We start from the raw sequence: 27,644 nt of genomic DNA, 5'->3' as shown, positions 1-27,644 counted from the left end.
AGATAATAAGAAATAGAAGATTTTAAAACGTAAATACATATATAAAAAGAGATACAGTGTCCTCAAGAGTTTTCTTTGAAATACTCAAATGCTCTTTAACCACAGAAAGATGTGTCTACTGAGAAAATCATGAGATCTTCATATGCTTGTTTCAGATACATGCATAGACACTTTTACAGCAAGTAGAAAGGAGGCAGCAAAGCAGTCAAAGAAACAACCTGGTTTAATGACTGGCTGACCTAGGAATATGCAATATGACTATTCAGTGTCACCCATTCTCAGCTGATTGAATTTCTAGCAGTGTACGATACATCTAGTGACTGTTCTATGGTCTCTGAGATGATACTTCAGCAGTCTCAACTCAGTTCCTAGTAGATGTTTACTGAACAAGAAGCATCATCCCAGATGCATCCCCCAACCCTTATTTAGGGGAAAGAATAAAATGACATTGTACAGAAAAATCGCCACCTCTTTCAACTCCAGAACGATGTTTCCATTATGTTACATTACTGAAATCATAAAGATATGACACAGGTAAATGAAAGACCACAAAAATACTTGCACAGTAAGATAAAACTGCAGCTGAAGCTAACATTACATAGACATGGATTTTGACTCTTGTCAAAACTGTTCCAAGCTAAGTTTATTAACAGAGATGAACAAAGAATGATTACTTCTATTTCATGATGTTTTTTAACGCTTCAGAAACTTGTTTCTCTTTTTATAAAAGGAGGTATCTACTTCTATATCAAAAGCAAAGCATTCTGTTCATGAAGGGTAAAAGTTATGGGACTGTTCCTGCAGTCTGTTACTAGAACACTGAAGACAGCAGTTCAATTTTCAAGTTTGTCCAGGGTTCTCAGTATAGCTAAGAAGCACTTGCACCAAAGAAGCTTTTGAGTTTTTTCTTTTATTTCACACAAACTCTTCCATATACCTCTAACATGTAGGGAAACGCCGTATTTATGCATGCCAGTAAAAAAATCTCATATGATCTGGCCAGCAACCATTTTGCACAAAGGACCTATTCGTATCCATCAGCTGTCACTAGATTTATTGACTTACAAATTGCTTCTTAGTTTAATTACTAACGTTTTTACAAAGTAATTCTTTTGCTCTCTTAATTGTATGTTTATATCCCACACACTAGTAAATCCATGTAAACATATGGAAAGTTTACCTTATTTTAAGCAACACAGCTGTTGTGTAGACAAAGAGGTACATGAGATGCTCCAACTGAATTACCTACCTTGTGCACACATTCAAGGTCAAATGGTTCATATCATCTTTGTCATCCTTTACATCAACTTTCAAGTCAAAAGCTTCTTGTTTTCGCACAGATCTGAGCTTCTGATCGGCGTATTTTGTGTTGTAAATAACATTGAGCTGTGGATTGAACATAGAGACATTAGAGGACATACGTAAAGCAAATCTATGGGGTTAAGACACTAACGGTAGAACACCAGAGGTGTGATCATATGAGACAGGATACATGACCTTATATCTCACAGTTGGACACATGAGATCCCTAGGGCAATCTCTGACAGATATATTTTCTGAACATTTTGTTATGCAGCCCAAACCAATGCAATTAGCTGGACACATCTAAGTCAGACACAAAGGAGCTCTAGGAACATGAGCAATTTTCTTCCTACTTGCTTTCCGCTGGTTTATAACGTGTGCAGCTACTTCCTAACAGTATGAAATGGGATGAATGAAGGCAAACTTCAGAGGCTGACACCCACTGGGTTAAAAAAAGAAAAGGCTGGAAATAAAAGAGCAAGAGCAAATACATAGCATATGTACAGAATTTGTCTTCAGTTTTCATGTCACAGCATTCATACACTCAAAACAGATGAGAAATAGCACGTCACTCCACACTTGAAATAATGCAGTTTTTATGCACTAAGTATTTTCATCACCTGTTTCATCTGTGGAAAGACAAAGCTACAGTCCTCACTCTGCTTCAAAGACAGAGCTCTCGCCCTTTCTGCTCAACGGTGCCAAGCTCTGTTAAGTGAGCCAAGTAAGAAAGTATGACAGGATGTCTAAGAGAGGACAGTAACAATATAAAATAAGTTCATCTATTAAGCACAGTTTGAAGAGTTTCCATTTCTTGTAGTGTAGATTGTGCATAAAATGCTTGAAGCAGTGGTAGAAGACTGGTAAAACCAAAAACTGTTAAAGGTGGCGTGAATAACTGGGGAACAGCCTGATTATCTCAACAACCTATAAAATTACCACTGCCAACAGCCAAAGCAGAAATGCTGGAGCTGAAATTGAAGAACCAATAACTCTCATGTTATCAGCTATGACAGAAAATTATGTATTAAAAAAAAAAAAAAGAAAGAAGAAGAAGAAAACAGGCTGTACTGCCTACAGAATTGAACCTGATGAGGTAAAGAAACAGTTGGAATTATTACTTGCAGTGGTTCTTTAAAACTGCCTTGGTACTACACTGGAAGATGGAAAATGTGACAGCAATTCTTAAAAGAGTACTGGGGGTCTAGAGAACTACAGATTTTAAGTAAACTCAGTATCTGTACCAGAAAACACAGTGGAAATTACATGAGTAAATATGACACTTTTAAGAATACCTGTTGCCATCAGTTACCCTAATTAAGCAAAAAAACATGGACAACAGAGCTCTGCCTAATATAAGGTTCCTGGATATTACACAGGCATGTAGCTTGTTAGGAAGATAACTAATCAAAGATACCAAAACAAAAGAAGATGCCAAGGGATAAAAGGTTGTTAAAAGACATGAACAGAGGGTAGGAATACATGAAAGGAGTGATGTCCTAAAGCAATCTGTGATGGGTGACCACTGTTAAACATCTATAATTGATCTAGAAAACAAGGTGAATGTTGATGTGGTAAAGTTTGCTGATCATGCTAATTCGAGGCAACAACAATAAGAATTACTGCAAAGAGTTGCAGAATAAAAGAATTTTTATGTACATAATAATCGGTTTTGAACCAATTACTACCAGAGCTACTTGTTGATCTGTGAAAATATCATCTCAGTGGTCAGCAGTGATCATAAATATCAAATAAAATGATGAAAAAGAAATAAACAAAGGCTAGGAACATCATAACGATACGCTGTAAAGCCAAGCTGAAGCTTCTGTCCTCCAAGAAAGGTATGGTATAATTTCAAAAGGCACAGAGAAATTTGACCAGGCTGATCAAAGGCAGAAAATAACTTCAATTTAAGAGATGGTAAAATAGATGACAACTCTCGAGCCATAATTTGGAAGGACACAGTTAAGAGTCTACAGAATAGTGACCATCATGGGAAAGATGAACAGGAAACAGTTTTTTCATGCAACGCAAGATTAAATTGTGGAATTCCTTCCCACAGGATGCAGTAAATGTTAAACTGTACAAGAGTTCAAGGGCAAAACAGATAACTTCACCGAAGTCCACTGAGATTTTCTATGCCTAAAGAAACTAGACAGTCAGGTAACATATGTAATTATCTTGTTCTTACACTCCCTCCTAAGCATCCATCTCTGGCTATTGTGGAAAACAAGACACTGGGCTGGACTGAGCTTTGCTCTGACCCAGTACAGTTCCTCTAATACCTGCTCTCCAAATAAATGAACTATTGGGAGCAGATTCAAGAGGAGAAAAAGGTAGCACTTCATGCAATACACCGTTAGCTGTACAACTACTTGCTACAAAAAGCTGTGGTTGTTAAAAACTTAGAAAGATTCAAAAAGTAATGCATTTATGGAAGAAAAATCTATTGAAGAAAAATCTACCAAGCCAGAGATGGCACAAAGAGATGACCTGTGGATTGGGAAGGCCCCATGTCACAGACTGGTGAAGGACAGAAGGGTATACCAGTGAAATATCACTCCACATTTGCCCTGTTCTAGTAGCCTTCATTGGTCACTGTGGGATAAAGAATAATGAACAGTATCAGCTGTCCCAGCATATCTGCTCTAACATACTCATGTTTTATAGCCAAAAAAAAGACACCAGAAATTAAATTTATCTTTGAGAGACATTCTAAGGCGCTTTAGACTGATTAACACCCAACGTGATGTTGATGGTAACTGCAGTATCCCTTTGCTGCGGTACACACAGGACATCGCCTCTGACAGAGGACAAAAGAAAGGTTGGTGACTCAGAACTTCATTGAGATGAATCAGAAAGCTCAACTTTCAAAACCCTAGAATGACAAAATCAAATATAAGAAACTATGAAAATATTTACTATCAAAGATTAGTTGGCATTTATTTGACAGAATTGTGATTTTCAACAATGATGAAAGTTTTCATGCAGTTTTCACAGATAAATAATCATTACATGTTCCCTCAGTCATCAAGATGGCAGAGGGAACTTACTTTGTTTTTGTACAAAAACAACCAGAGAATGGCTCAAATAATTCCCCTTGCAAGACCCCAGTATGCACTTTGCTTGGCTAAAGAAAAGGGAATGAAGAGGGCTTCTGGAAAATTATATTCCCTTTAGAACAGTTTCTGGCAGCAAAAGGAAAACTGTCAGTCCAAATTTAAAGGTATGATGAGGGTTGTCCAAGTTATAGGATAGAAACTCAGTGCAAATGGATGAGTTTTAATTTCTCATCTTTGTTTTTGTTACTACGTCCCTCACTCCTTGATATGAAAGTTATGTTCTTTCTTTCAGTCTATGCATATTCCTGTCAACCTGCCAGCATTCCTGAATTTATCACGCTGTGTGAGTGTAGAGACAATTCTGTACAGACACTCAGAACAGCAGTGGTGTAACAGCGAAGATTTATCTATACAACTGCTCTGCAGAAGAAGACACTACCAAGGAGAAAGCCAGCCTAGAAGCTTGCCAGTTAAAGGCATGCAGAAAATTTGGTAAAAAGACAAGCTGGCAGCACCTCAGCGATTTGTCATCACAGAAACAAAGTTGTTTTAACTTTTGCCAGAAAAAGCTAATGAATGGGAACTTACTGCCAAAGCAGGATGTCTGAAACTACATACTGAACAGGTCAATCAGCTAGTATTTTTTTGGAGTGAGTTATTGCTGTTACGGGCTGACTTTCTTTTCCTGACTTCTCATGACAATGAAGGGAAAATGTTTTTCACAACAGAGTTTAATTAAAGCCTCCTCCTTTATACACTGTTATTTTGGGGACAGAAGGCTATTAAACAGAAACTAGCGTTAAATCAACAAAACAAGCAACTGCATTTCATCTTAACCCCTTTTAAAAAAGGACTGCCAAAGCTAAATGCAGAATTGATCCACTCTTGTCACTCTGCAACCTGGTGAGGGGGCCAAGAAAAGACATTTGAAATCTTCTGCATGAAAGAAATGCTTCTAACAGTATCTGGTCCAAGCAACAGCATTAGGTTTCAAAAAACATTAATCATTTTTATTACTCTAATCAATGTCTCTTTCCCTCTCCTTTTTGTTCAACTAGCTTCATAAATGTGCTTGACAGGGTATGAATTCAACAAAATTGTCTCCAGTTATTTTCCTATCCCTTTTTGACTGGTTAGTTCACAGTGTATCTTCTTTGAATAACATCTAGTCCTTTGCCTAAGCCTAGTAAAAATATGGTGAGTGGAAAAAACAGTCAGTGCTTTTCAGTAACGAGTAACAGGTGATCCTCAGTTTTCTTGTCACTCCCTTCCTCTCCCAAAGATACAGACTATGTCCACCCTCTGCCATGTGAGAACTACTGGTTTAGCTCTCATACATGTGAGTCCAGGTTTATTCTGAAAAAGGATGGACGAGAGGAGTGATGCCAGCCAACAGTTCCTGCCATGGAGCAGAGTGAGAGGTAAGATCCTCTCCAGACTGCTATCTCTATCTGACCAGGAGATCAAGGAGATCTTGCCCACTTTGTCCATATCCATCCTTCTCGAGCCTGCCAGCCCTGCCCTTGATGCTAGTCCTGGATTTCAGTGGCAACCTCCTTCGTCCCAGAAGGCATGGGCCATGCCACATTTTTGAGGCATTTGCCAAGCTCAGAGCACAGTGGCTCCAGACAGTGAGGAGACGTTTCTTCCAAGACTTTCAGCAGAGCACCTAGGGAAGATCACTTCTTTGACTCCTTTCTTTTTAGGACCCTTGCACATACCCTAACCCTACAATCATCTTCTCCTTTCCCTTACAGAGTAAGTGTCTTAGGACATCCCCAGTTTATACTCACATAATGAAGGGATAAGCTAGGAGATTCTGTTGACAACAGGACCACAAAACTATAAGTAAAGTGTCTGCTTTTGCAGTTGCACTTTTAAAAATACATTTTATGAGATCCTGCAGGGTCAAGAGTGAAGGCACTGCCAACTCATATACCCAGACAAAGGGTTTTTTTGTGTTTTTTTTCTAAGAAACCATTCTGTTGGGAAAGCAGCCTTTTCCATTAATGGACCAACTCTTGTGTTTTCTGATATTTAAATAAATTACTGTTTTGACATGCTACATTTGGCCAGCAAGTCAAATCCCAGAACAGTGAATCTCACCACTGTACTTTGGCGGGCCTGAGACAATGAAACCCAGCTGAAGAAATGCGATCACAATGTCATATGCTATCTGATTTATTAAATGAGACCCAGATCTAGCTTGTGTCTGGGAAAAGGAGAAATCTCATTCAAATGGCATCAGTGTACTTTTTTTTTTTAGAATACCAGACCTGCCAAAGGAAGCAGAAGGAAAGAATTGGTCCCAGCTAAGAAAAGTTTTTGGAGAAACTACTCCAGCATGTTAAGTACAGTATTTTGAATCAAGTCACACTATTTCTGACCCAAAGCTACAAAGCAAAAGAGGCACAGTGACCTGAATGAAGATGGTAACCTGGTGCTGGGTCCTGAATACCAGTTATTTGGGATCATGTTTGCATGCTCATGCAACAAACTAGAAACTTAAACCATGGTGCTATACGCCCTCAAGGAGCCCACTAACCACTGGGTTAACCACCAACTATTGTAGGTGGAAGAGCTCGGCTTGGTCTTTATCAGACATGCTGATTTGGATGTGTAATCCACCTCCTGACAAGAACTTAACTGGAACCAATACTTCCACAAAAGGCACACATTTCAACAAACTAGTATTTTCCAGCAAGAAACAATTCACTGAAAAGCATCTGATCAGCTCTTATGACAAAACTAATATCAGGGAGTATTTCTCAACAGTCATTAAGGTTAAGTAATCTTAGCTGTTCTGGAGCCCCGCTCAGTTACATTTTACACACACGCAATTTAAAATGACAGATGTGTAAATGCTGTCCTGCTGAGATGTTCATTCCTATCTTGGCCTGATGGTCTGAATCTAAACTACCTTCTGAAACTTTTGAACTCTTCTGTACGCATCATTTGCACTTTTGAGAATGAATAAACATCGGTACAGGTTTTTGGTGCTGTGGCTTTTGCAGAATGGTGCAGAATGAAAAAGGTATAGCTCTAGCTGCTGGCCATTGCTGATAGGTAGTCATTGATGGTTTCTTGATGAATGTCTTTTATCCAAAGCATATTTACCAACCATCAGTATGCCTTTTTGTTTTCCAGATGCATAAGAACACTGAAGTGAAAGTTGGACAGGAAAGAACTCAAGATGGAATCTAACCAGGCACAAAACCTTGAGACCATTAAAGGTGACCTATGTTCAGCTTTCCCAGGTATGAATAGAAGGAGTCCAGTAGGAACTCTGCCCAGTTTTGTGACAGACTCAGCAACTATAACTTTATCTGTTTACTTGTAATAGAACAATTCTCTCATGCTCAGAGACTAACATTTGTGCACTATCTGTAGTTTTTTGAAGGTCTTCTCTTTCACCTGTGTGGTTCTAAGCCATCATCACAGATCATACAACGGGGAAAAGAGACCCATTAGTCAGATCAAGTCAGATCCAATACAGCCTTCTTCTCTTATGATATTTCTCATTAGGTTAGGGCAAAATTCGAAGGCAGAATTTCTTCAGAACATAATCTCTGTTATGTGGAAAGAGCAAGCAGCTGAAATGCATAAAACGCCTATTTAGGGTTTGCTAATTTTAAAATACAGTATGTGCTGACCCCAGCTTAATTTGTTTAAATATAAGTAAAGATGTTTGAAGTTATACCACTAAAACACAGCCTTCTGCAGCATTGGCAGAGAGGGGATCCTTATACCTCCTTCTACTCTTTGCCATGTCCTCCTGATGTCCTGCCATTTTGGCTGATGCTAAGCACGTACTGTTGGCAGTTTGCAGGATCCTTAGATTCTTTTATACTATTTCAGAGCAGCATAAAAATTGCTGGCAAACCTGGATATAATACCTTTTTTTATTTTTAGCTTTTCCACTATTGTTGTATTCTACTTCAATAACATCAAAATAATTCTAATAGCTAATAGTATACTTATGCTGTCTACTGAACTGTGCTTTGCCATGGTTTACCACAGGCTGCCTCGTCCATGGGCCTTTTTTACCGTGGCCTTTGTGACTGCCAAAGTACCACTGCACTTCTGCAGGAAGACGGAGTCATTTTGATATGACTCTGATCCACAAAGTGCTCCAAAACTGTCAGTCATCCAACAGCACTTAAAAGGACCTGCCATTCAACATACACTATCACATGAATATGCACATTCACATAATATTAGGTTCACAGTATTTTTCAAGTAGTAAAGTGCTTTGGTATTGGTTTAAGACATTTCAGAAGATTGTTCTTACTGATATGTTTAATAAGGCTTCCAAAATAGATGGAAGATCTCTTCTTTTTAGAGAGCATATCTTTAGATAAAATAACTGCATTGCGTACCTGACAGACAGCAAACCCGCTTCCCTCCGCTGAAACTGTAACTGTCATTGGTTGCACAGGGGGAATCTAAAAGAAAGACATATGAGCAAAACAGTATTTTCAGGACACTTTCAGGCAGCAGGCTTTACAAAGGCATTCCTCACTTTCTACAGTACCTCCTTGGTCTGAAGCAGGAAGCGGTTTTGAGTACCAATTGAAAATATTTCTGGAGTTTTCAAAGAAGGCGCTGTCACTGTTACATCCATTTCTGTTTTGTGTGCAGTGGTGAGAGCTGCAAATAGACTCAGGGCTTGCAGAGCCACTACAGTGTCCTGTTGAGAGAAATAAATATTTCTGTGTTAAACAGAGCTCTGCATGGTGAACTGTATGGGCCATGCCTGTGAGAGTTCACGCTTTCTGTATTGCCCCTTTTGTTGAATATGCTGGGGTCTTCATACACCTACATCCACATCCCCATTGGGATTCCACTAGTGTGAAGGATCCCAGTGCAGAAGAGGGACAACAACACAGGGCAGTGATTAGATACCGTGACTTGCAATGGAGAATGTGGTGAGAGCCAGTGAAGGGAGCTCTGTGCAAGCTATATGGAAGACCCAACTCCCTGTTAGATGTAACAGTCAGAATCTCGCGCCATCCAGACACTGAGGAGAAAGCCAATGAAGGAAGTAATGATTCTGCTGTTTTAAAGATGTATGCAATGATGAAGCATTAAATATCCAGCACTTCGCAGCAATTTTTCAGGGTACCTTGATGACTGAAGCAAAAGCTATACATATGAAAAACTACCAATATTTATTTTAAAAAGGAGAATATGTTTATAAACCTATATATGTATATATAATTCTCTTTTATTTATCTTTATGTATGATTGCAGTCTTAACTCTCCAGGTTTTGAACACAAGAGTCAGTTTTTAAGCAATTGGTTCAGCATGGCTTAGTGGATGAGAATTTTAACATCATGGTATTTAACATGATATTTTCTGAAGAAAAAAATACAAAAATCAGCTATGCATTTCTAACGCTTCTCTGAGATTTTTGCAGCTTGTGTACTTTCATACTGGACTGAATGAAGTTACAGCAACCTATCAGATTTACATATCTGATCAATCTCATAGATCTTAGGAGCTGTAAGATCTTGTTGGAGAATCCCATTTTAAACATCTGAAAGTAGCAATATGCCTACCCCTACCTAAGTTGTGGAGATCAAAGAATACCTTGAAGTTCCCTTTCCAAGTCCTTATAATTATATTTGTCACATTTACATTTCTTTCCTTTAATTCAGTTAGCGTTCAAGATGTTGACATAAAACTCGTAACATAAAAGTTAGGAAATATGGTCTCAGGCCAGGCGCACAGGACCCTCTTGCTCAACAACATAAGGCTTTACAAAATTTGCTCATATCTGCATTCACATATATGTTTGTTTTCACATATATATTTGTTGTATGGATTGTATTCCTGTATATACATGAAATATACATAATTTCATGTCCCAACATTGAAAGCATTATAAAGCAAAATATCTCGATGGCAAATTCATGGTACGCTATACCGGGTAAACAAATTACAGTGTGTTATGATACCCTAACTTACAATGTATCACACATGCAATTGATTACTTTCTTCCTTATTGTTTAACAATATATTAAGTTTCTAATATAATAAACCCATGCAAGAAAACACTCCAAACATTTTTTAAAACAATCTTAGAAGTTATAAAAAAAAAGTACGGGGTCATTTCCATAAATTAAATAAGGCATCCACAGAGACATTTGGAGTAATTTTGAAATCAAAATAGTTTAGATTATAGAAAAACAAAATAATTAAATTCATTTTTTAATTTCACCCTCAGGGGCAAATGATACACTGCTAGAGTTTCAAACTTTCAAGTAAAAACAATTTCTGGAGAATTAAAAGAAAGCTTTTCCAACAATTCAGTGTTTCAATCAGTCTCTTCAAATAATAAGCAACAATTAACACATTAGGAAAATACTAGAACCTCAGGGGAGCCAGGCTGGTTCCTAAATTACATTTTATTTAATAGAACTATTTTCTTTCAGATTAATACTGACATATGAAAATAAGGAAGAATAGCCTGTACAGAATGGTACCAAGCAGTATGATGATGTGTGACATTTTATTGTGACCAGCATTTGTAGTTAATTTAAAAGCAAGTTTAAAGTAATGCGATCCAAAGTAATATAAATTTTCTGGATGCCAGCACAGCTTACAAGATGTGGTTTCAATAACATAGAAACCTCCCGGAGATAACGAAGATCTTCCAAATTTCATGGCCCATCAAAATTCTGTGTAATAATGAGGACACAGCATATTATGAAGTTCGGACCAACCGCCAACAAAGGCACTAGGTTAGGCTGTTCCTCTAAAACCTATTCCCCTTTCTTATCTTAGCTAATAGCCTTTCAGGAGTTTGTAGACCCACATATGGAAAGAATAGAAAGATGTTTCTCTCCTTGGAAGAAACATAAGCACAGATATTTATCACACTTGCTTGGAAAGTCTGATCAACTCTTTTTCCACAGGCATCACTTCTTAACTTAACATCTTTGGGTTTTAGTATTTTAAACAATCAAGGTGACCCTTTAATTCTGTTGTGTTTTTTTATTATACTTGCCAAATTACTAAAGTTGGTAGTCTAGGTTTAAGATGCCAATCCTGCAAAGAATGCAAATATGCATGTAACCAAGGCTGTTACAGCAAAACAAAACTCAGTAATCACTATTAAAAAAAAAAAAAAAGAAAAGGTATAGTTTGTAAGATATTACCTGAGTAGATGAAAATCCTCCCAGGTGATTTCTTTGCTGACTTAACCACTTCATAACAGGGATCCCCTCTTCTAACCTGTCTTGATGAAAGTGTGACAGCAGAGCATATGCTGCAAGTTCAATATCAATGGACCGTGGCTGCCATGAATCAGACATTTCAGAAGCAGGTGTTATCCAGAAACGAAATTCCCCTGAAAAATAAACCAAAATAACCTCAGATTCACATTCTGAAGTCTTTGGACTTCTGGGAAAGACTTATTTAAGAGTTAACTTCTGCTAATGTACTGGATTTCTTTAAAATTAAGTGAATTTAAAATTAAGTGAATTAACTGAATTGCATGTCCAGTAAAGGATTAATTTAAGCACTTCCTCAGGAGCTGCTGAATATAGGTCCAAGGAAAGCTGGAGTCCAAATAGTCATTCCCATTGATTTCAGTGAACTTTACATTGACCCTTCCTATTGTCAGCCTGAAGTAAATGAGCCCTTGTAGAAAAGCCACCTCGTTGCTGGGGTACTCACTAGAGAAGGAACTTCAAACATCATGGCTGCCCACTAGGACTCGTCCTTGAGTGAAGCGCAAATCTCCCCTTCCCAAAAGTGACTGACTGAAAAGCCTAATGCAGTAAAGATGGAAGGACACTCTAGAGGCTCAGTTTCTAGTCTAGAACATGAATTCCTTCAGGTTTTTCAAGAGGACAATTACTATTTTTAACCCAAAACTTCGATATCTTATGCTCCATATAGTCTGTTCTTCCATCGAAACAGGAAACAAAACTCAGTGATGCTGAACTCAGAAGAGGCTAAACATGATGAGATGGCTGGTCACTACAGAAAGTGCAATACACCTCTGTACCAGCTCACAGTAAATCCAATCCTTCATCTCTTCATTGCAATACTGATTTCAGCTAACCACCCACACTGATCTTACAACTGACAAGTAATGTTCTTTGACAGCATCACTGTACTCTCATCAAGGCTGCTGTACTTAAAACTGGAAGGCCTAACTTTGCTGTGAATTGCAATCCATTTATGGACACTTTTCATTAAAGCTTTCTAGAAGTTCCTAGCCTGTTATATATGCCAAGCTCAAAACACATCTGAATTCAGAAGATCCTCTTTATTTATTTATACAGCTGTAAATATATGACAGATATTTTTCAAATTGAAGAACATCCATCTATACAAATGTTGAGGACTATTGTGCAATACCTTGGTGTTCTGCTCTCTCATTCAGTATACTCAGGGCTTCCTTGGCTTTTGTACTTTTGGCCCATGACAATGCATATGTCACAAGTGCCAAAGTATAATTATCCGAAATGCCTTCTTGTAATTTATCTTCTAGATAGTTTGTAGCACTCTTGATAACATACGCATGCTGAAAATGAAGATCACATTGAAGAATATACAACGAATAAAATACATATTATTACAATATAAAAGGAAAACTTGTACAGGAATAGAAACATTACTATCTTCAAACAACCAAGTACTGAAAATCTCTTTCACAGTCACAGACATGAACCTCAGAGGCAAACCTTTCGAACTGGTACTTTTATGAACATGAGTAATCTCAATTAAATCAACTGAATGACTTAACATCTCTAAGGATAGTTCCCCCTGTAAATTGCTTTTTAAATTCTTGGACTGAAGACATGACAATATTCTTGCTAAAAGTAATTGTCTTTAGATTTTGCAAAGTACACAAAATTGGATGGCCTCACGGCACAACTTCATATTGTCTTAAGAAGTAAACCAAAGTACAGGCAAGTTTTACCAAATCATGTTAAGTTTTGTCTCTATTGAGATGTTCCTCTATTTCTTTACACTACCAGGTGTTTGCCAGGTAGTATGACAGTTTATGAAGTATTCCAGTAACTACAAATTCCATTTATGAATTCCAATACCTGTTTATCTGGGAACCCTAGGAGGGATGACATGATGTACGCTGTGAGAGTGACTGGATTATTGGTGCCTCCTCGGAGGTCACTGTGTAACACTTTGCCAGGCTCCTGAAATTCTCCATTTAATTTCTGATGCCGGACAATCCATTTAGCTGTATCCATGAGTACATCTTGGTCAATATCTATGAATGGACGAGCTTGAAGGAAACATCTTAATACAAATGCTGATAACCTTGGGGAAAAGGTTAATTAAATAGGACAAAATTAGCAACATCTTACAGCTTCTGCTTAACACGATGTAAGAATATAGTGACGTATAAGGTATTCTACACACACCTTTAAGCATGGAGGAAAATACATGCTTCAACCAGACAAGAAAGTAGACTAAGTTTAATCCACAAAAAATGAAGCTATTTCCTTGTTCCTAAAGATAATCCCTTTTGCAGCTGTTATGTTTCAAAAAATAAGTACAGACTATAGGCTCCAAGACTTTGTTTATCTTTGTTTATCCAAGTCTCTTCCAGCATTTGTTTAACTTTATTCAAATGTTGCCCTCCTGCCTTCTGTTGCAAGACTTAAGTGGCAAAAGCATAGTTAACAGTAATGCAGTTATAAGTGTGATGGTAGTTATCACAATTATCCCTGCAATGACATCATCGAAACAACCCTTGTTTAATTCATCAATAATCTGAAGTTCTGCTTTGACTCCTTTCTTTGCTAAATGTTTATTCATGTAACCTGTCACCGCACCATATAAGTACCAGGGTTGCCAATGCAGATAAGTTATCTTCATTTTGCAGTCCATCAGTACCTAGTCTAAGGCAAATCCCAGCGAAGTCAACGAAAGATGCTCACTGACTCCAGAATGAGGGACTGGATCAGTGACAGAGTAATTGGAACGGTTCTATTTGAAGTTGGCTGAAGCACGTAAGTACATTTAAACTAACCAAATGTGGATTAGCTAAACAAAGTGCTGGAACTTGTCTCTATCTGTTTATCTAGCTAGCTTCCACTGCTATGCTTACTATGTGTGTTTCTTAAGGTGAAATTCAGCACTGAAGAGTATTTTACAGTCTCAAAAAAGGAGGTGCATTAAGATGCAAGTGGGACAATTTTTTATTATTTTTTTTTCCATCAGTAGCTCTGTTCACCCCACAGGGAATGCCTCACAGAGTCCTCAGCCTCCAGTACAGAGAAAACTAAAAATCTATTTGAAGCAATGAAGATGACAGAGCCCTAAATGGTTTCAGTCAACTGCAAGAATAACCTATGTCATTATTGTCATTCGTCCTTCAAGGAAAGCAACAGAAAAAACTTTCAGACCAAGCTCTGTGTTCTCTATGGAGTCACCTTTGCATATACAACACCTAAAGCAGTCCCACTTTCTTACATCTTTATACATTACTAGAGGACTAACAGTGAGTCTATGACGCTCTTGCCTGCTGGGGAAGAATCTCCTAGGTACTGGTTCTTAAGCAGGCAGAATCAGCCTGCTCTGATGTTCAAAAACCTTACAGCAATTGGACAGATTAGGCAGATTAGTAAATCAGACATCCTCAGAATTTGCTTCTGGCTGCTGAAGACATCTAATGCCAATCAAGTTGTATCTAGACCAGTGAACCCCACTACTTTCCAAACCAGGGTTTCTGAATGCAAATGCTGCATGGGCATGGACCTTGCAGTGCATTAACTCCTGAACCAGGTGCAGGAATAACCGAAAAGTTGTTAAGAGGGTGTCAGGGTCTGGAAGGCTGACAGGGACTATGCTAATAATTAAATGGTAACGGGAATTACATTCCTGGGTACAGGAATATGCCTGGGCACTTTCTTAACATACTAGTAAATATGTCGCACTAGAGAATAAAACTGGAGTGTGTTTCAACCACTTAACAGCTCTGGATTGCAGAGAGCCTGCAGTGGTGATTTAAACATCCAATCACCATTCTGCTTTTGCACAGTTAACCACATTTCACTCTTTGTTGTAGCAAGAAGCCAAGCCCTGAGTAGCCTTAATTCACTTTTTTTCCAAAGCAGTTTTAAGTTTTCTCCTTGTTGGTAAGCTATCCTCTTCAACAGAACATCTCAAAGCATTTCATTCAGCTATTCCCATGGCTAAAATAATTCATCGTTTGTCTTTTGCAAAATTAAAAAGCCTTGCCCTAATAATGGCCTTGACAGCATGCTATTCAGTGAAATGACCTTAGAGTTGGCCTAAACACCTAATGAAAACCAGGCAGAAGGCTAATACAGCTGGAAACTTTTACCAGCCTCACAAAAAAATTTAGTCTTAGGGAAAATATCTCAAATACTCAAATTCCAAAGTGAATCTGGCAGAACTACTTACCATGTGCTCCCAGAGGGATCTTCATTTCCAAAGGCACTAAAAGAGCCATCTTCCCTCTGGAAAAGCAGCTCTCTTTGGTAACCTGCAGTGAAAGAGCAGAGACAGGTATTGAACACATGGGTTCCTGTACAAACCTCCTGCTCACATGAAGCAAGGCATTTTCTAAGGCTGTGAAGAGCAGAGCTTGAATAAATATTCCATAAAATATCTCCCAAATACACAGAAACACACAGAACAGTGCAGAAGACTACAAGAAAGTGGGTCACAGTAACACGAAGGATCTACCTACAAAAACAGACCTAGATGGCTCTCATTACCACTGATCTGCCACCCAGACAGGACAGTGCAGGGTAGAGACCCGTTCCCACGTAACTCAGTGGCTCCAGCAGGACAGCAGTGAGCACAGCCCAGAGCGGCGCCTATAGAGCTCAGCTCACTGAAGTGCTGAAGCACTGAAATCATGCACCTAAAGAGATGTTCTTTTTTCCCCAGCAAAATAGAGAAGCAAAAATTAAGTATTTTCCAACTGGAAAGGCATGGGCACAGCTACAAATGCTGCTGAAAAACAGACCCTTTCAGTAACTTGCTTTGGCCAAATCTATCAAAGAAGCATACTGGAAGAGGCTGTTCTGAAAAAGAGTGAAACATCTCAGCAGTAACCAAAAGGGCTTCCTGGAAGGAACCTGGTTAAGCAGCATTCAAATATTCCTCAGTATCCAGACCAAGTGTAGCTTTCTCCTGACTGTTGAACATCTATAGTAGAAGGGCCACAAAGGTTTACTAGGTGCTCATGACCAGCAGCAGTGTCACAGATTCACAGATTCACAGATTTTTCTAGGTTGGAAGAGACCTCAAGATCATCGAGTCCAACCTCCGACCTAACACTAAGTACTCCACTAAACCATATCCCCAAGCTCTACATCTAAACGTCTTTTAAAGACCTCCAGGGATGGTGACTCCACCACCTCCCTGGGCAGCCCGTTCCAATGCTTAATAACCCTTTCGGTAAAGAAGTACTTCCTAACATCCAACCTAAAACTCCCCTGTCGCAACTTTAGCCCATTCCCCCTCGTCCTGTCACCAGGCACGTGGGAGAATAGACCAACCCCCACCTCTCTACAGCCTCTTTTCAGGTAACTGTAGAGAGCGATGAGGTCGCCCCTGAGCCTCCTCTTCTCCAGGCTGAACAAGCCCAGCTCCCTCAGCCGCTCCTCGTAAGACTTGTTCTCCAGACCCCTCACCAGCTTGGTCGCCCTTCTCTGGACTCGCTCGAGCACGTCCATGTCCTTCCTGTAGCGAGGGGCCCAAAACTGAACACAGTACTCGAGGTGCGGCCTCACCAGAGCCGAGTACAGGGGCACAATCACTTCCCTCGACCTGCTGGCCACACTGCTTCTTATACAGGCCAGGATGCCGTTGGCCTTCTTGGCCACCTGGGCACACTGCTGGCTCATATTCAGCCGACTATCCACCAATACTCCCAGGTCCTTCTCGGCCAGGCAGCTTTCCAGCCACTCATCTCCCAGCCTGTAGCTCTGCTTGGGGTTGTTGCAGCCCAGGTGCAGGACCCGGCACTTGGCCTTGTTGAACTTCATGCAGTTGACCTCAGCCCATCGCTCCAGCCTATGCAGATCCTCCTGCAGAGCCTTCCTGCCCTCGAGCAGATCGACACACGCACTTAGCTTGGTGTCATCTGCAAACTTACTGAGGGTGCACTGGACGCCCTCATCCAGATCATCAATAAAGATATTAAAGAGGACCGGCCCCAGTACCGAGCCCTGGGGGACTCCACTAGTGACCGGCCTCCAGCCAGATTTGACTCCATTCACCACAACTCTCTGGGCCCGGCCATCCAGCCAGTTTCTAACCCAGCGAAGCGTACGCCAGTCCAAGCCCCGAGCAGCCAGTTTCTTGAGGAGTATGTTGTGGGGAACGGTGTCAAAAGCCTTACTGAGGTCAAGGTAGACCACGTCCACAGCCTTTCCCTCATCCACCAAGCGCGTCACTTGGTCATAGAAGGAGATCAGGTTCGTCAAGCAGGACCTGCCTTTCATAAACCCATGCTGACTGGGCCTGATCGCCTGCTTGCCCTGCAAGTGCCGCGTGATGACCCTCAAGATAATCTGCTCCATGAGCTTCCCCGGCACTGAGGTCAAACTGACAGGCCTATAGTTCCCCGGGTCTGCCCTGCGGCCCTTCTTATAGATAGGCGTCACATTGGCTAGCCGCCAGTCAACCGGGACCTCCCCCGATAGCCAGGACTGCCGATAAATGATGGAAAGCGGCTCGGCCAGCTCCTCCGCCAGTTCTCTCAGTACCCTCGGGTGGATCCCATCCGGCCCCATCGACTTGCGCACATCCAAGCTCCGTAGCAGGTCGCCAACCATTTCCTCATGGATAGCGAAGGCCACATCCAGCTCCCCATCCCCTTCCACCAGCTCAGGGCACTGGGTGTCCGGAGAACAACCGGTATTGCCGCTAAAGACTGAGGCAAAGGCGGCATTAAGCACCTCAGCCTTTTCCTCATCCTTAGTAACTAGGTTTCCCCTCGCATCCAGTAAAGGATGGAGATTCTCCCTAGTCCTCCGTTTCGCGTTGATGTATTTGTAAAAGGATTTTTTGTTGTCTTTAACGGCAGTAGCCAGGTTGAGCTCCAGATGAGCTTTGGCCTTTCTAATTTTCTCCCTGCACAGCCTCGCTACATCCTTGTAGTCCTCCTCAGTGGCCCGCCCTTTTTTCCAAAGATTATAAACCCTCTTTTTTCTGCTAAGCTCCAGCCGCAACTCTCTGTTGAGCCAGGCCGGTCTTCTTCCACGCCGGCTCATCTTTGGGCACGTGGGGACGGACCGCTCCTGTGCCATCACGATTTCCTTCTTGAGGAGCGCCCAGCCTTCCTGGACTCCTCTGCCCTTCAGAACCGCCTCCCAAGGGACTCGGCCAACCAGCGTCCTGAGCAGCTCAAAGTCAGCCCTCCGGAAGTCCAAGACAGCAGTTTTACTGGTCCCCTTCCTGGCCTCGCCAAGAATAGAGAACTCTACCATTTCGTGGTCACTCTGCCCCAGACAGCTTCCGACCACCACATCTCCCACCAGTCCTTCTCTGTTTGTGAAGAGAAGGTCTAGCGGGGCACCACCCCTGGTAGGTTCACTGACCAGCTGCGTCAGGAAGCTATCTCCCACGCTCTCCAGAAACCTCCTAGACTGCTTTCTCTGTGCCGTGTTGTGTTTCCAGGATATGTCCGGGAAGTTGAAGTCCCCCACGAGGACAAGCGCCGACGATTTTGCAACTTCTGTCAGTTGCCTATAAAACTCCTCATCCGTCTCCTCATCCTGGTTCGGCGGTCTATAACAGACCCCCACCAGGATGCTAGCCTTGCCGGCCTTCCCGCGGATCCTAACCCACAGGGATTCAACCTTATCATTCCCAGCCTGGAGTTCTACAACATCGAAAGATTCTCTAATGTGTCCTTACTCAACAGCTGACTTCAGTGCAGAACCAGCATTTGTTAATGTTCCAAAGAAAGAGTTCCCTAAAATATGCTACTCACTGTAGTCTCTGATTCGTAAAACCTTCCTTACCCTACATTTTGCTTGCCATTTGTGTATTGAGAACAACCATATCTATTAATAGTGTTTCACGAGACACCTTTTTGTCTCCCTCCCACCCTCTTTTTATTTCATGGCTGCACTATTTCAGTTATTATAATTAAGACACAATATTCGTTAGTCTAACATCTGACATTCATATAGACAGAATACCAAACCAGTCAGGCAGAAGGAAAAGCCTCAAGCAAGGTTTTATAAAGGCATTTGCATCATTAAGTCCTACAGAAAGGAAGGAGAGCAAATACTGGTTATCTTTACAAACAGGCCCCATAAGACCCATCCAACTAAAACCATTACCTACAACATTTTCCTTGTTTTTATTGACAAAAGGATTTATCACTTGCTTACATACTACCCTGAATACAGACATTGTGTGAACCACAGCCGTAATTACTGAGGAACAAATGCCCTGGTCCCTCAATCTTTGTTATGACATAAGATGAACTCCTACCCAGGGTCTCTCTATAACAGAAGAAATATAAATATATGAGCCTAAACTGCTACATTATACCAGTATGGCTTTCCCTATAAACTATTACCCCAGTGGTATCAAGTTTAGTTTTTGTCTCCTTAGAAGTGCTTATCATTACAACTTCCCACTTAAACATTTTTTAAATGTATTTAGCACAACAACAGTGGTTAATTACATCATTAAAACGGGTGAATCCTTCCCAGGCAGACGAATCTGTCATCTCAGTTAACAATCTTGAGAAGTCAAGAATTCTTAAGTAGGAGGAAAAAGGAATTAAGTGGCAAAAGTTGCTGTCCAAGTTTTAACCTCAAAATAATGTGCCATGAGGAACGCAAATATATGCATACATACAGATTACTTCCTCTTCAAAAATACCTGACTGTAAGGCCCAAAAGGTGAGGTCTTCTGTTTCTTCACAGAACAGGCAATACACAGAAATAAGGATTATAGCCACCCTCCACCAGTAGTGTAAAAGCACCGAACTAAGACCAGCAGCTTACAAAGACTTCTGAGCAGCCACTGCACAAAAATAAATTTATCTCAGAATTTACTAGGATTGAGAAGGAATGGAAAGATGAGCAGAACCAGAGGAAGGACAGCTATTTCCTACACTCCCTTTGCTTTCTTCTTAACGCCAAGCCCCTTGCAGTCACGCAAAAATCTTCAAACACGAGAGTATCTAACACAGGGATGTCTGCAGAAATGCTGAAACAATAGATCTGAGGGCTGTGAACCCCCATGTTTGTTCCAATGGACACTCAATCAGACGTGAAAAATGACACTTCAAATGTCAACACATACAACTGGAAAGGCAAGGAAAAGAAGGATCCTATTATGAAGATGTACTCTAATACTCCCAGAGGACTGGCTGAAACCCAAAAGATGTAGGAGACTAGCGGAGCCAGGCTAAAAGAAGAGTACATCAGGATGGAAAGGACTTCAGAAATATGCGAAGGACTAAAAGGTCTTACATTTCAAACAGTTTGAAAATATTGTTCCAACTCTGTGCTTGCCTGTGTCTAGCACCAAAGTTTTCAGACCAACCAGTTTGGTTTTTTTTTAATTCCAAAGTGATTTCAAGACAGGATCTGTAATTTCCACAACTGAAATATTTTTTTTTTTTTTTAAAGACAGCTATTTTGCATTGTCTTTGCTCTAGGTAAATAAAATCTGGTAAAAGAAAAGTAACTACTTCTAGCTATGCTTCCTTCCCCCAACTAACATTTAGTCTTTAAATTAGTACACTTACTTCAGATTATGAGGTCACTCTTTCAAATATTTAGTGGATTTTGACATATAAAATAAAGTCTGTTTTAAATTAAACTACACGACAATACTTTCAAAAATGGAGATTATGAAAAGTTGCAACTCAACCTAAAGATAAACTTCTCCTTTACGATTGCATTTAAGTGAAACAGTGCAACAACTGAAATCAGTTGTAAAGATGAAGAAAAAATGACGTTTAGATCATGGTTCTTTTTTATCTTAAGATTACAAATATTTCTTCATATTTTGCTTTGGCTACCACAGTGTTAAGAACATGTACCTAAATTCAAAAGCCTGGGAAAAAGCTGAGTAACATAATGCTTTGTATATGAGTGACATTTAATCCTATAGTCTTCACTTGCTTTAAAATAACTTTTATAAATCACTTACTGGAAAATTTCAGGAAATTACGGTAGTACAACTCAATCTTCAAAGAGTGGTAGATTGCTTACACACTTCAGTGTAGCTGTTTACATAACATCTTTTTTCTTACTTTTCTACTAAACAGTGTAGTAGGAAGGGTTTAAAAAGTGCATTTGACTAGTTTTGACACAAAATTGGGTTCTTGACGAAAGGAAAATTTATTTTGAAATGTGTTTTCTCCAAGGAAAATTTCAACATCTTTTTTTTAAAAAAAAAAGACAAAAAAAAACAAAACACCAAAAAAAAATCATACTTACAGAGAGTAAAAAAAAATCTAAAAATGTCATCATTCTGCCTTAGTAGGGGTGTAGCTCAGATGAGGATCGTCTCATTCCTCTCTGTGAACCACACTCAGCACGTGGGGTGCCACATGGTGATTGTGGTACATCACATATTCCACCTTACCCAGAAGGCAAAAGGAAGCATGCTTCTTTGTGCAATTATGCTCTCCACACTTGATGATGCCCTGAAGTATTTCCAGGTTAAAATATAAAACCATTTCCAACTACAGTTTTCCAGTTTTCAATTTGCAGCACAGAGTTCAATTCTGACCAAGCCTAAAACTTGGATGGGCAAACACCAGTCACCCGAGCAAGCATCATTCCTTGAGGTCTGCAAGGACATGGCAGGATGTGCATGCTGTCACTGAGGACAGATATAAACATGGGATGGCTATGGTCCTTGCTGACCCCTGACTAGTTTTCACCTTCTGTGCCTCAAGCAGAGATCAGAAATGTTTGCTCATGCATGGTTTTATTAAAGGAGAGATAGCAACCCCCAAGGAAAGCTACATGAATTGCCTTCTAAAATGAAGTTTCCCTCTGAAAAGTAACTATATAAAAATGACATGTTTTTTCAGAGCAAACTTGCCCTTGTAAATAAAATTATTTGCTCTTTAATTCTATCATCTCAGAAGAAAAAGGAAAAGAAAGAAAAAGCTAAGTTCTTCTTCCAGTTCACACAACACAATAGAACAGGATTTCAAATACCAAATGCAAAGTCACATATAGATTTTTAAGAATTCTTACTAGCAAAAGATAACATCTTTTTTTGTTAAGCATACACACCTTTTCTCATAAATGATACAGCTTTTGATTTAATATCCTCTCTCAGCTGCCCGGTTTTAGTGAGGTATTGCAAAATATATACATTTGGAGCAAAATTGATCATATTCTGTTCACCACAGCCATATGGCATCTTAATTAATGATGACAAACCATTGATAGAAGGTCCAAGTAAATCACCTGAAAGATAAAATTAAAGTTTAATGCAAATAAACTTAATGCAAATAAATGTATGCATAACACATAAAGGGTGGTATCAGCTAAGCTGGGAGAAAATATGATACATTAGAAATGTATGTACTAAACACCACTAATCAGGCAGAAAACTTCATTAACCACGCACAGTCTTCTCATCAGCTTTTTGCCCACTGACCAATCTCCCCTCAGAGCTTTCCTGATCTTCCTGACAGGATAATTTCAAACAGACACCATTTTAAAAAGCCAAAAGTTATTTTCTCTAGGATAGTGTTACAGTAATTGCACTTATTTCGAATTTCCTGTATTTCTATTCTCACCCAGAGTTATCAAAGCCTAGGAGTCACAAGGACCAACTATCAGCTGAGTTTTAGGTTGTATTCTACAGATAAGCAGAATTTAAACACAAAACTAGCAAACTGCAGGACCTTCATTATTAAAATCTGACTCCCTCTCTAACTCTGAAAAAGGACAGTCAATATCATAACACTGTAAATGAAATAAACAAAATGAATAACACACTCCGTCTATACAGTCTTTTTATGCTTCATCCGATGCACGATGAAAAATGATTTTGAACTAATGATTCAGCCTATAGCAGTTAAATCAAAATTAATACAGTTCCTGAAAAACCTATAAAGCAACAATGATACAGAGAAAAGTCTTATAGAAGGAGATCGTTCAGTAGGAGATCTGAGAAAAGCTCTGGAAAATCCTGCTGTGGTAGCTCAGAATATTACACATCAACCTCCCTGGTCTACTTGACAGAGTTTACTGCTTCCAGTAACTACTGGCAACTGCCTCATTCTTTATAAAGCACCTATGACTGCAGTGCAGGAGATACCAGCACCTGGATTATGGACACATGTTAAATTTGGTGACCATGCCATAACTTGCAAGAGGATATTACATATGCCAAACACTGCTAATGAAGACCAGTCCTTCCACAACTATATGCAATACAGATACCCTAGACTTTCAAAAGCAGTGGTAGTGGCATGCTGTACCTCCATGCTCTATCTTAGGTACTAGCTGAGTTCAGCAAAAGCCCAGCAGGCAACAAACTATTCTTAAAACAACAACAAAAAACAGCTGACCAACAAATAATAAAGATGGAAATAAAACAAAATAATCCTTACCAACAGCAGTGACCTGCACTCTCTCACTGCCACTTACAACATCAGAAGGAAAAGTGAAATCCAAAGTATTTGACACCGCTCGTGGTTTACTCCCAGTTAAATCCAAAAGGAGTGTCTGAGAATATGTCTGTTCCAATCCTTCAGCCTATCGAAAAAAACAGAGAGGATTATTGTAATTTCCAGCAGTTTGCTGCTTTTTGGATTGGGACTATATGCTTACTGTGCTGAGACATCTAAAGCTCTGTCAGATATTTTGCACTGCTTCCTAACCTGTCAAGAACCTGAGCTATTGGCCCATCTGAACTGAAACAGAAAATTTATTATAATAAAGACTTGCCTCCACTATTTGCTTCTAGAGACCACATGTTAATTATAACAATACACCTACAAAATCAGTGAAAGCATCTTTGATTCCAGTGAGCTCAATGCCAAGCATGGAGCTCCATGACCAAGCATATTACAAGGCCAGAAGCAGTCTTGAACACGACCCGGCAAACGGACCTTGTGGCAAAGGTAGCCAACTGCATCCTGTGATGCATCAGAGAAAGCACTGCCAGCAGGTTGAGCAAGGTGATCCTCCACTCAGCGCTGGTGAGACATCTGGAGTACTGGGTCTAGTTGTGGGCTCACCAGTACAAGAAACATGGACAGACTGGAGTGAGTCCAGCCAAGAGCCACAAAAACAATTAAATGCTTAGAGCATCTGTCATACAAGGAGAGGCAGAGAGAGCTAGGACTGCTTGGTCTGGAGGAGAATGTTCAAGAAGAATCTCAACAATGTACATAAACACCTGATTGGAGGGAGCAAAGAAGATGGAGCCAGGCTCTTCTCTGAAACAGAGACAGACTCTTCTCAGTGATGCCCACTGGCAGAACAGGAGGCAATGGGTACAACTGAAATTAGGGAAATTCCATTCAAATATAAAAAAATATTTTTTTAAAAAACATTGTAAGGGTACTCAAACACTAGAACAAGTTGCTCAGACAGGCTGAGAAGTCTCCATCCTTGGGTATGTTCAAAACCTGACTGACAGGGTCCTGAACATGCTGCTGTAGTCAATCCTGCTCTGAGCAGGAAGGATGAACTACCTGACCTCCAGAAGTCCTTTCTAAACTCAACACTTCTCTGATTCTATAATCTTTAGTAGCTAATTTAGGATGAGATTACAAGTGTCTCTTGCCTTCTCCTGAAATGGAGACTAACATGACTCAAATGGTTAGACGTCAGAAGTTAGGCAAGTCTCATCCAAAAGCTTCTGGTTTATCAGAAAATCTGGGTGCTAAATTTCCACCGCTACCACAATACAGAAATGTTCATAAAAAACAGGCTTTGAATGAAGCCAGGTGCACTAAGAAATTCATTGCATTTATCCATAATACAGTTACTTGGTCCACTCTTGGACCACTTGGTCCACAACAGGTTATGAAGCTAACTGCAGCATCATGAATTCACTAATGTGAAAACAGGTTTTGCTTTGCTTTCAGAAGGAATGGACGCATGATCAGTTGTAGAACAAGATCTATGTTTTCATTCCTGAAAGAGGTTCTGAAGATTTTTAAAGGAGGAATTTTTTTAAAAGAAGTGCTTTTAACTTAAATCCACCTGACCTGAAACCAACCTTAAAAAATGAGAGGCAGAGAAGTAAATCAGTTTGCCTTTTTGCAACGGTCCGTTATCTATTTAGGGAGTAATTTATCCTTGAAACAAGCCATGCTGACAACTGTTTACCTTTACTAAAACTTTCTGGATGATAGCATCAGAAGCAGCAGATGATATCGCTGTCACTTTGATGGGAATCTCTCCCAGCTGCTTTGGCTTGATTGGGAATTGAACAGTTTTCCCATCTTCACTTGGTACAAATACAGACTGTTGATTTCCTGTAGCATTTACTTCATTGGATGTTAAAATAATATCAAAAGCATCACTCACATCCAGGATCACATTAACCTGTAAAATACAATAACATTTGCAATAACAGGTGTTAATTTTGAAGAACTGCTTTCATAAGCCTCCTCTTTTGGGGTAAATAGAGAAATAGCTTTACAATCTGATTACTGAAGAAAACATTAAGGATCTCAAAAGAGAAAGATGTGATCTCCACCACCCCTCAGTGTCTGGTAACATTCAAATACAGAAAGACTTATTTTACCTCAGCTTCTTCTTTCAAATAATTAAAGATATTCACTTCCAAAATGAACTGCTCTCCTCTGATGACAGAGTATGGAAGGTTTAGGAAAACGAAGAAAGGTTGAAAAGCTTCTAGCTGCAAAACAAGATCAGCACAAAACAGTGAGTCCCTACAATCGGATACCAGTGAGAAAATGACTGTTTAGTATGCCTTCTAATTAGAATGTCTCATCTTTAAATACATGAGAGTATGTTTACTCATACTCTACAATTAACAAAATGTATTAGCATAGGGCTAAAGCAGAAGCCAAAGATGCTTCTGCTCATAGCCACCTTTGTTGGAACTCTGCAATGCCATTCAGATGGGAGCTGCTGGACTCCTGGCAGCTTTGACATGGCAAATTCTGACAGACGCACCTTGTCCGTGTCAAAACAGAAATACATGTTGGAACACAAGATAACTAATTCTCCCAAATTCTGTAATTCACCAACGCCTTAGTATAATACGTTATTTTGTAAGATTAATCTTGGCCTGAGTTCTAAATTATATTTCTAAAAATACATCTTTTATTAATTAAAAGAAAAACTGCAGAAATCTACCAGCAAGCAGTTGCTTTTATCTGTTAACAGAGGCTTTTGGATGAAGTCTTGGCTCTAAGAAGGCGGTGGTAAGTTCTCATCGAGCTGAACGGGATCAAAATTTCACTGTTTATGAACATCTGTACAATAGGAATGGCTGAGGCATGATATCTTTTATTAGTGAAATGTCAACTAAAAATGGTTTTAATTTGGTTTTCATTAAAAAAAATTCTTCTAAGTGTTTTGAATTTCAGATCCAGAAAACCCTCAGACTTCTTTCTATCTAGCAAATATTCCAAAAATATTTTGAAGTTGTTTACTAAAGCTTTCAGTATCAAAAATGTCTTTCACAATTAGAAAAGTTTTGATGAAGAATTTTTGTTTAGTTCTTACTCAATGTTTTCACTAGGTACATATTTCCTTTGATTTTGTTTTGGTTTGTTTTTTTCCTTTAAACCTCTTGCAATACTGTTTTAACACCCTGAAATATCCCAGTATCTTACAATAAAATGCAATAGGATAAAATTATCAACACTCCATGTAGTAGAAGTCATATAAAAACAAGATGTAAAGCCGGAAATGACATTAAGCACACAGAATTATTTATTTCCCCATCACAGTTTTCATGCATTTCTTTTATTTGCCTCTCTGTATGGTACTGATTAACATGTTTCAGCCATATGGAACTCCAAGCACAATCTAAACATCCCAACAAGGGTGAAGTACTGAACAGTGCATGTTGGTGATTATAGTTAAGGAATAATCTCAACATCTGCTCTACTTGCAGCTTTCTCAAATTTGAGGGTGAGGGGCCAAGTATATATTTTCATACAGTTTGAATCAGAAAGCTATCTTTCTTTCTGTCCCATCTCTGCCAAGCTGAGTGAAAGAAACAAGAATCATGATTCCAGTCTCAAAGGAGCCTCAGCCACAAAATACAGATCAGGTTCCAAATTTTGTAGTGGAGTTTTGGTCAGGATGTTCAAAGCTCATGGTCTG

General features: G+C 39.6%; 1 protein-coding gene across 1 annotated transcript in view; it reads right to left on the bottom strand.

Moving 5' to 3' along the window:
- The window catches only part of CD109 (CD109 molecule), an 85,155-nt gene that overhangs the window by 11,143 nt on the left and 46,368 nt on the right, over positions 1-27,644 (bottom strand). The window contains exons 20-30 of the mRNA XM_083831473.1: positions 26,089-26,202; positions 25,668-25,886; positions 23,939-24,083; positions 22,608-22,784; positions 15,775-15,856; positions 13,434-13,662; positions 12,739-12,904; positions 11,529-11,719; positions 8,899-9,054; positions 8,744-8,809; positions 1,250-1,386 (exon numbers count right to left, since the gene is read on the bottom strand). Coding sequence (XP_083687599.1) covers positions 1,250-1,386; positions 8,744-8,809; positions 8,899-9,054; positions 11,529-11,719; positions 12,739-12,904; positions 13,434-13,662; positions 15,775-15,856; positions 22,608-22,784; positions 23,939-24,083; positions 25,668-25,886; positions 26,089-26,202 — 1,682 coding nt within the window. The remainder of the gene's footprint in view (positions 1-1,249; positions 1,387-8,743; positions 8,810-8,898; positions 9,055-11,528; positions 11,720-12,738; positions 12,905-13,433; positions 13,663-15,774; positions 15,857-22,607; positions 22,785-23,938; positions 24,084-25,667; positions 25,887-26,088; positions 26,203-27,644) is intronic.

Source organism: Anser anser (genome assembly GCF_964211835.1).
Source record: "Anser anser genome assembly, chromosome: 3".
NCBI classification, from domain to species: Eukaryota; Metazoa; Chordata; class Aves; order Anseriformes; family Anatidae; genus Anser; species Anser anser.
This window is presented reverse-complemented; position numbering and strand designations above follow the sequence as displayed.